The sequence below is a fragment of the Microtus ochrogaster genome, linkage group LG4 (genome assembly GCF_000317375.1).
Source record: "Microtus ochrogaster isolate Prairie Vole_2 linkage group LG4, MicOch1.0, whole genome shotgun sequence".
NCBI lineage: Eukaryota > Metazoa > Chordata > Mammalia > Rodentia > Cricetidae > Microtus > Microtus ochrogaster.
The window spans coordinates 48,202,845-48,212,258 of record NC_022030.1 but is presented as its reverse complement, the minus strand read 5'-3'; the positions used below and the strand labels follow the sequence as shown (position 1 = coordinate 48,212,258).

General features: G+C 38.5%; 2 protein-coding genes across 2 annotated transcripts in view; one reads left to right on the top strand and one right to left on the bottom strand.

The window, feature by feature from the left end:
• The window catches only part of Abi2 (abl interactor 2), a 58,922-nt gene extending 53,062 nt beyond the window's left edge, over window positions 1-5,860 (top strand). Inside the window, exon 9 of the mRNA XM_026786480.1 lies at window positions 1,620-5,860. Within this exon, the coding sequence (XP_026642281.1) occupies window positions 1,620-1,795 (176 nt within the window). The 3' untranslated portion in view covers window positions 1,796-5,860. The remainder of the gene's footprint in view (window positions 1-1,619) is intronic.
• Window positions 5,861-7,146: 1,286 nt separating this feature from the next.
• Window positions 7,147-9,414, bottom strand: part of Raph1 (Ras association (RalGDS/AF-6) and pleckstrin homology domains 1) — an 85,844-nt gene continuing 83,576 nt past the window's right edge. Inside the window, exon 16 of the transcript XR_003378174.1 lies at window positions 7,147-7,294. The gene's annotated coding sequence lies outside the window, so the exon portion shown is untranslated. The remainder of the gene's footprint in view (window positions 7,295-9,414) is intronic.

The following is a 9,414-nucleotide window of genomic DNA, read 5'->3' as shown; positions in this document are numbered from 1 at the left end:
CCTTTCCTTTCCTTTCCTTTCCTTTCCTTTCCTTTCCTTTCCTTTCCTTTCCTTTCCTTTCCTTTCCTTTCCTTCTCCTCCCCCTCCCCCTCCCCCTCCCCCTCCCTCCTTTCTGCTGTCCACTGAACCTTGGGTCTTTTACCACCAACCTACATCCATAACTTCCAGTTTCTATATCTTAAAGAATGCATACATTGAGTACAGTAACTTTGTGTACTAATTTACTCTGTTGCTACAAAGTATAAAGATAATTATCTTCTGGATTACTTTTTACTGGGTCCACTTTTCTAAGTACCAAGAATGTTACCTTTTCTTAAAAAAAACTAGAAAATATTGATTGGCTGGCAATACTAAACACTTTAAGTCTAAATTTCTTATACCTAAACTTGACATTGACTGAATTGTTTTTAGACATTTAGTGATATTTTGAGAAACACACTATTGACTGTTCTAAGTTAGGCCTCTGTAAAAATATTTTCTGATGTCCTCAATGTACCCCAACAATAGAAGATAATTATGTATGAGGGAAGCAAATAGATTTTTTACACAAACAGTACAGAAACACTAGGCTCTGTTACTGGGATACATCCCAGCTCTCACGTTTTAAGACAAGTTACAGTATATGCTTAGAAATACAGCTGGAGATATTAAGTTTTAAAAAAATACATGCATTTATATGTGTGGGTATGTACATATTATGCACACATGTGTGGGTGCCATGGGTCCAGGAATTGAACTGGGTCTTCAGGCTTGGTGGCAGTGCCTTTACCCACCAACCAACCATCTTGCTAATCCAAATGAAGATTTTTTTTTGAAAAAACAATTCTTTGTGATATGCAGAAAATACAGGGTGTTGGAACAAAGACTGTCTTAAGTGAATGTGAGTTAAGTTATAAAACATCCCATTTTATCAAAATTCTTGAGGGTAGATGTAATATTAGGAACTAGAGATTATCTGAGAGAGAAAGGTTCAAAAGCCCATTGCCAAGTAATTTAACCCATAAAAATCATAGAGGAACGCACAGGTGTCCTGGCTTTCTTCATTCTGTTATTGTGGTTGTATTAAATTGGAAATATAATGCAGTATATGTTTTGAAAGAAAAAGTGTATGTAGGGCGGAAGGGGCAGGGGGAGGGAAAAAAAAGTGTATGTATAGTAGACTTAGGTTGTAGGAATTCAGTCCCCATTCACCAACAGGCAGAGTCCAGAAAAGGAGACGAGGCCCTGCTGTTCCTTTAGCCTGTCTCATTTCTCAGTTGCCTGATAATATATCTCAAAACAGTAGTGTAATATTTAAATATAAACATTTGTTTTTATACAATATGTTGCCTTAGTATAAGTTTAAGTGAATAGCTATCTTTCATGATCCTTCGATTTCTTCTCTGTAGTTGATTTTTTTATTGAAGGGTAAGTTTAACTAAACATTTTTTTGTTTGTTTGCCATTTATACTAGATTTAGAACCTTTTTCTAAAAAAGGATGTTTGAGTGTATTGAGCTGATTCAAATTTATATTCCTGTGTTTAGTAATGTTTAGAAAGTTGCTGTGTATGCGTGCTTATTTGGCTTTGTCTTTCTAGGGCTGGTGTTCTCATTCATGTCCTGCTTTGTTTTCCCCTAGTTGTGGCAATTTATGATTATACAAAAGACAAGGAAGATGAGCTGTCCTTTCAGGAAGGAGCCATCATCTATGTCATCAAGAAGAACGACGATGGCTGGTATGAGGGCGTTATGAATGGAGTGACCGGGCTCTTCCCCGGGAACTACGTCGAGTCCATCATGCATTACTCAGAGTGAAGCTCAGCACAGTCAGGTCTTCCCAGATGAGCTAGAGGCCCTGGGACTTTCCTCCCAGTGAAACAAGCGAAGCATACAAATGATGGAGTTATTCCTTTTTTTCTATGTATTGGTTCATCCCCTAGTATTAAAAACAAAAAAATCAAATTTGAGTCTGAACAAATGGATCTTCTTGCTGTTATTTGCACGACACTGTCTGGATTGAAAATGTGACCATTTCTCATTCTATGGAAAGCATAACAACATGAACGTAGAGCTAAAACAAATCAGACCAAGACTGGCTTGAGAAAAGTCTGGGCTCTTTCTCAGGAATACTGTACACCCTTGGATTTCTCTTTCTGCAGAATCTGTGACATTGGATATTCATTGCCTCTGCCTTGGAGTTAGTCTCATGGCCCAGTGGACACCTGTGCCCCTTACTTTCTTTCATGTGAAGAGGAAGGAATTAGTGTTTAGATACCATATTTAACTACTTTTTGATTGTTTCAAAGGCTGTTTTTAACACTGTAAATCCTGTGTTCTCTTAGCACTGGAGTGTGCTAGGTGAGTTAATACTGAACTCCCTTGCATCCTGTCCTGTTTGTAGATTATAAGGATGACAAAATGTGAGTCTCCAAACATTCCCACACTCCCAAACAGTCACCACAGTTTGATTTTAATGTACTGTTGCATGAGGCTGCATTGCTGATAACAGCCGGTGAACCTGATAGGAAATGTGATCCATACTTGTACTGCGGTAGATGTGTGAATCTGGACACAAAGCTACCTAAGGCTCTGAAGGGAAGAGCTCCAGCCTTTGACCCTAAGTGCTCCTTCAGGAAGGACTTAGGTCATGAAGTCAGACCAGTTATTCCTGCCCTTTTGGTATTTAAAAACATTGTTTTTCTCCTTTTTAGAAGAGACTTGGTGTCCGGTCTCTTGATGTCACTGGATTGGGAATGACAGGTGCTACTGTGCCCTTGGATTGCTGTCGGTGGCAGTGTTATTCTCTCAGCTCTAGAACAGATTGGACTCTAAAGTAGACAATCCTAGGAAGATCTGCACCTCGTGATTCAGACTCGAGTGTAGTGTAAAAGACAAAATACTTAACCCAGTCACTCTGATGAGAGTCAGTATGATTCTGAGATAATGGGCAACTCCCTCATCTACGATTAATTTATATGTAGTGGTGTTTGCGCATCTGGTGGCTTTAATAATCACATCTGTGATTAGGGGTGTTGCTGCCCAGTAGGTGAATACCATGGTGACGGGCCAGTTTGTAGTTAGAACCAAAGCTTCCCTGTGGATTCTTACCAGTCCCATGAAAAGACCAGAAAGAATCTGACCAGGTAATTTCACCTGAAGGCTTAAAAGAGGAAATAGTCGCTATGTTCAGTTAAGATGCAGGCCTTGAATGTGCTGGATAGTGATGCTAGGATAATTTGGTTGAAAAATGAATAAGTGTTGTAGAAGGGAAGAAAAGCAGGTCGTAGAGGCATAAGCTAACCCCACTAAGAACTGTTATCTGAGCTTTACTGTGTAACTGAGACTCAACCAGTTTCTTGTCCAAGACTTGTTTGTTTTCAGACATGCTGTTCCTCCTGCTTTAGCCTCCCAAAACTAGGATTATAAGCAGGAGCATCATTAGAATATTAGGCATCAGCCTTTTTCTCTTTTCTTTTTTTAAACATTATACTTCTAGATGTTTCTGAACACTTTGGATTCATCTTTAACATGCTTCTAGTATTCTTTCCACTTGATGCTTTTGTTAGGTCATATTGACTATCTTCAGGATAATGTCCCTGGATGTCCTTGGAACCTTTAGCTCCATTACGGGTGCAGCAAGACTATATGTGAACATGTTTAACTTTGCTTGTATTGGTACGTGGAAACTTTTGAAAATAGTTGCACTAATTATTTATTTAAGTAGCCATTTGCTGAGCAAGCTTAGTGGATTCGCAAGATGATGTTTGGAAACCCAGGAAAGAGCTGGTGGTGGGCAAGGAATACAGCTTACCTGTTGAGTTAAGGTTGCAGAGAACACTTTGTGCTGGATACTTGCACTAGGGGAATCCACAGGTCAGCTGATTCCTTCCAGTTGTATTACTGAGTACTGATGCGATTTTACAAAAACAAAAAAATGGGATCTGTTGAATTTTTTTTCATCTTTTGAATTTTTACAATTTTGAATTCTATAAATTGTCTTGGAAGGATAAACTCTGTAACAGTGAACCAGGCCTACAGTAATTGGAGACTTTTAATGTATGTAATATTTTGTAGATTGCATGCTATTAATACTGTGAGGTTATCTCCTATTTTATTGTAAATTTTCCCATCTATTTGCCCATAAACTAAAATGCAGTTGATATTAGAAATTTTAAATGAATGTTGAAACTTTGCTGACCAGTAAGCAACTGCTTTTCCAGGTCACAGGTGCTTTTAAGGCATTGGTCTTCCTTGAGATTTCTGATTACCCTTTAAAAAAAAAAGCTGGATATTTGTCTCTTTTTTGCTATTAATATTTGAAGGTCAGTGGATCTGAGTGAAAATACATTCTTGTGCTTGACCTTATAGCCAAGGCAAATTAGAAACAAAAATAGTGCCAATGTTTTGAAATCTAGATCCAAGAGATTTCAGCCTGCTGTGTTTGGAATAAATATGAATTTTTAAAGATGTCTCCTACAGTATTTTCCTTTTGGTTACTTCCTTCTCTCTTCCTAAGAGGCACCTGCTGTTCCCATGTTGGGATTGGTACAGGACTGCTGATTTTGCTGTTCTTGAAAGCCGCTGGGTGGCATCTTCCTTACCCTTACTACTGCTGTGTGTTGCCCAGCTAGAGCCTGATGTGTGCATCCCCACAGTGGATATCTGCAGTGTAGTTGGACTCATTATGATGATTCTTATGCATGGGGCATCAAAACAATAGCTTGCTTTTATTTTTCACTTTTCATCTTCTTTAAAGATCACCTTCCTGCAGCATAACTCATGTTTTACCTTATTACCCTCTCTCCTTATGGAGAGAACAGTGTGTCCTGAAGGCCATCTTTACTTCTAGAAAGGGCTTTGGTGAAGAAATGATTGATTGCTAAATCTTTGAAATGAGTGGGAGTTGTTTACCTCTGAATAGTTTTGACCAGGAACTGATGTGTGTGGAGGTGAAATCTCTCTAACACTGTTAATTTTGGAACTCATAAGCCTTAAAATGCTTGTTCCAGTCACTTTAACAATGGGGTCAAATGCTTTGTTTCAGATAAACAGCTATTTAGTTCTTAGAACTCAGTCTTCTTCCCAGTGTACCAACTGTTGTAATTAAATGTGCTTTATTTTTCTTTAGAAAGCAACAGTTCCTGTTTTTAGGATGACACTTGAAATGATATGCCATGTTTTGATAAATAACCACCCAAGTATTCACATTGCTTCAAGCTTAAGTGCAGCCTGAGTAGAAATAATCATTTACCCTTGTAAAACTTCACTCGTAGACACATTTGCATACAGCTGTGTGTAGTAAGGACGCGTTACATGTAGCTCTACACTGGCAGACGCAGAGCGGAGAGAGCCGTAACAAAGTCACTGAGTGGAGGCATTGCGCTTGCTATCTAATTTTATTTTGTGCTCTTTTTTTTTTTTTTAAATTGAGAATCTCTATTTTAAAAAAATGAAATGACAGGGCATAGCTGTGTAAATGATCCTTGCTAATAAATATGTTACATTTTTTTGTAAGACAAAAAGCTTATTTTCACATTAAACTGAAGCCTCTTTTGCAAGTCCAGAATTCTACGGAAAAGCAGTTTTTAATCATATTTTGTGTCCATGTACTTTTTTCTTAATGAAATCGTTTACAGAAAGAATGTAAACAACTTATGATCTGGCCAGTTAACACTTTATAGCTCCCAGAGAGTTGGTGGTACTGAGTAAAAACCATTCACGCAACTTGAGTGGGCAAGTGTTGCCAGTAACATTCCTTATGTGCGCTATTGAGCACCTCCAGAAGAGTGAGGGACATTCACTTAATTTTTAAATTGTATTTGGAATAATTACTGCTGTGTACTAAGAACTTGACCCAAATAAAAATCACACGAAGTATATCCCAGTGTCTTGGCAGAATTATTTATGTATTCACTACTTCTTTCTAACATGGTTCTAAGCATTGATGGTACTATTCAATTACTTACTTAAGGCTTTGAATAGTGTCGAACCTTTTAATAAGTTTGGTGCCTGAAATACTTTAATTATAAACTGCTTTTTCCAAATATACCTAAGTTTTGTTAAGTGCAAATTTTTCCATCATTGGAATGAGGTTAATTAAAAACATAAGTGTTGGTTAAGATCCCAAATGATGATTTGTCTAGGTAGTAAATGCAATCTCCAGAGTGAGGACACTGCTCCAGCTCTTGCTGCCTCACAAGTAAGTCCATACCTCACTACCTATGTCAGTTCCATGGGAAAAGCTCAACTGAAGCATTTTCAAGGGATGTTCTCAAGAAAAAGATTTCTCTATAAACAAAAGGGTCCACAACTGGTAGTACTGACAAATGATGAATAACTTTTATTATAGTGTGATGATAGGTGATTTGCAGTCTGTAACTAAAGATATGCCACTTGATATGGCAGTCCCAGTACATAATTGTACTTCCAAGTCATTGCAGGGGTGGAGGAGGGGATCCTTTTTGGTATAAGTTTTTACCCAGTTGTACTCTATACAAAATAAAAAGATCAAGGGCTAGAGAAATGGCTCAACAGTTAACAGCACTTAGAGAACCTGGGTTTGGTTTGCAATCCCACATGCTGGTTCACAACATTCTTAAGTTATAGTTCTAGCTCATATACTCAAAAAGGCGCTCCCTCTCTCCCTCCCCCCCCCCTCTCTCTCTCATCTCTCTCTCTCTCTCACACACACACATACACACACACACACACACACACACACACACACAAATTTTGTGGGGGTGGGAGTGGTTTCAAGACAAAATTTTTCTTCTGTATATCCCTGACTGTCCTGGAACTCTCATCAGTAGACCAGGCTGGCCTTGAACTCAATGAGATCCACCTGCCTCTGCCTCCTGAGTGCTGGGATTGAAGGTGTGCGCCACCACTGCCCATCTTACAAATATGTTTTTACACGTTTATCGTATATGTTTGCACAGGCAGAGGATAACTTGTGTGAATTGGTTCTTTCTACCCACCTGAGTTCCAGGGATTTGAACTCCGATTATCAGGGCTCTTGGCAAACACCTTTATTCTTCAGCCCTTAATCACTCCCTAATTAGTAATATTTAATGGCTTGTAAAGAAGCAAAACACTCTGAACTGTAGTTAATTCTCCTACAATATTTAATTTATCCTGACACAACAAGCTTTAAAAACAGGTTCTTTGAAGAATTTACTTTTATTATTATGCATGTATGCCACACGTGTTCAGGTGCCTTTGGAGGCCAGCAGAGGACATTGGATCCTTTGGAGCTGGAGTTACAGGTGGTTTTGAGTTGCCCGACGTGGGTGCTGGGAACTGAACTCTGGTCCTCTGGAAGAGCAGAAAGCATTCTTAACAGCTGAGTCATCCCTCCAGCCCTATAAAACCCGGTTCTTAGTGGTATTCATTCAAAACACTCAAAATTCTTGTGTTTAAATGGAATCTATTTAATTTTTTTTAAATTAATGATTGGGCTTGATGACATAAAATATGCAACTACAAAAACAAATTTACTCTGTCTATCTGACCACTGTCCTAAGCCATTACAACAGTTTATGACAAGTGGCAAGTTATAACCCAGAAACTTAATCCAGCAGTAGAACAAAAATCATCATCAGTAGTACTGAATGAATATATCTCTTTCTCATATATGTGTATATATGTGTGTGTGTGTGTGTGTGTGTGTGTGTGTGTGTGTGTGTACAGCTTTGTACAGTCAGGGATCAAGGCACATGATGAAATGAGTGTACATTTATGCAGAAGAAAATAATAAAGGCTGAAAGAAAACCACAACTTCATCTTTACCAAATTGTGCATAATCTTCTGAATAATGACCTCTTTCGGGTACATTTGTTATCGTCATGCCTTAAAAAGTATACTATTGTATGTATTATGACAAAATTCCCACAGCTAGAAGTCAGAGTGAGCCTGGACTCCATTTTTGAGGAAAAACAAACAAACAAAAAAACAGGGAAAGGAGACAACAACCCAGTGAAGACAGCAAACAGTATTTTTACAACACTTAGCACAAGCTAATCATATTTTACCTTATTTATCTCTGCTCTGGAGGAAGAGTTCACTAAGTGGCTGATATTAAAACTAAGCAAAGTCATTTCAAACATTCCATATAATGCTTACTTTCTAGGGGGACTATTTACAAATACAGGAAAAACTAGGAAGTGGAATATGAAAACCAGCACTTTTGGTTTTAAATTGTAACAAATTTAACGAATGGATAGTTTCTAAAAATGTATTCCCTGTTTCCCTTGTCTTCCTAAGAAGTTGATGCTTTAACAATCACTTGCTTGAAATTCATAGCTTATAAACAACAAGCTCCCAAATTTGGCCAGCTCTTGACTTGAGCCACTTCTCTAAGTATCTTTGGTAGAAAACAGACTCCATTTAGGTGGATGAAAACTTCTCCTGTAATACAAGACAGTCATCCCCCTCCATTTCTGCCAAAAGTTCAGAAATACTTACCTGTTCCCCCTTTCATTAGCACCTCAAAGTTTACTTGGTTGTTTTTGTTGTTTTTACATGAGTTCCTCTAAAGAGTTCAAGGCACTGGGGATTAGAGCAGACAGCTGTCTAGGATGGTTTACGTAAGGGCAAACCAGAGCCCCCTGCCCTCCAACACATTATATTACTTAAATTTTAGTTGTCTTTTACATATAAGGGCACTGCACACTTTAGTTTTGATGGTAGAGTATTAAAGGGTAACATGTTTTCACTAGGTTTTCAAAGGACCATCTTGAAAGATGGTGGGGTCCCCCCCACCTTGCATTTCCCTTTGGGTCAACTTTGAGAGAGGTCACATATAACAGATAATAAAAAGTTAAAAAATTAACGGTTCAAAAGGTTTTTGTAATTTGAAAAGGACTTTTTTTTTTTTTTTAAAGAAAGCCATCTTCATGTATAAACAAAAACAATTATCCGAGTCTTATCGAAAGCCATCACACAACCATACAGGGCATTGTTTTAATTGTTCTAAACTGGGGTAAAATCTGGAATTGCATCAGTTATATTGCTAGTTTTGGTGATATGGAAAATGTTTGAATGGGTTTACTTGCTTAAACAGTGCCCTGTGTTTGTAACATAAAACTGCTTTATTTGAGTAGCAAGGGTGACAACATGTTGTGCCGGAAGTCGGAGGAACCGGTTCACACTGCCCAGCTCCTGAACCCTGGGTTCTGTTGATCCAGACCTTAGAGTTGTTACCCTGTTAGAATTACTGTGACCTCTCAATTCTAATTTATCAACGTACAATACAGGGAAGAGACCCAAAACAGTTCTCAGCCCATTGCAAGATAGACCATCAGTGGGTAAGAGCACCTTGATTTTGGACGACTTAAGAAAAAGCAAAAACAAGGCCGGGCGGTGGTGGCGCAAGCCTGTAATCCCAGCACTCGGGAGGCAGAGGCAGGCGGATCTCTGTGAGTTCGAGACCAGCC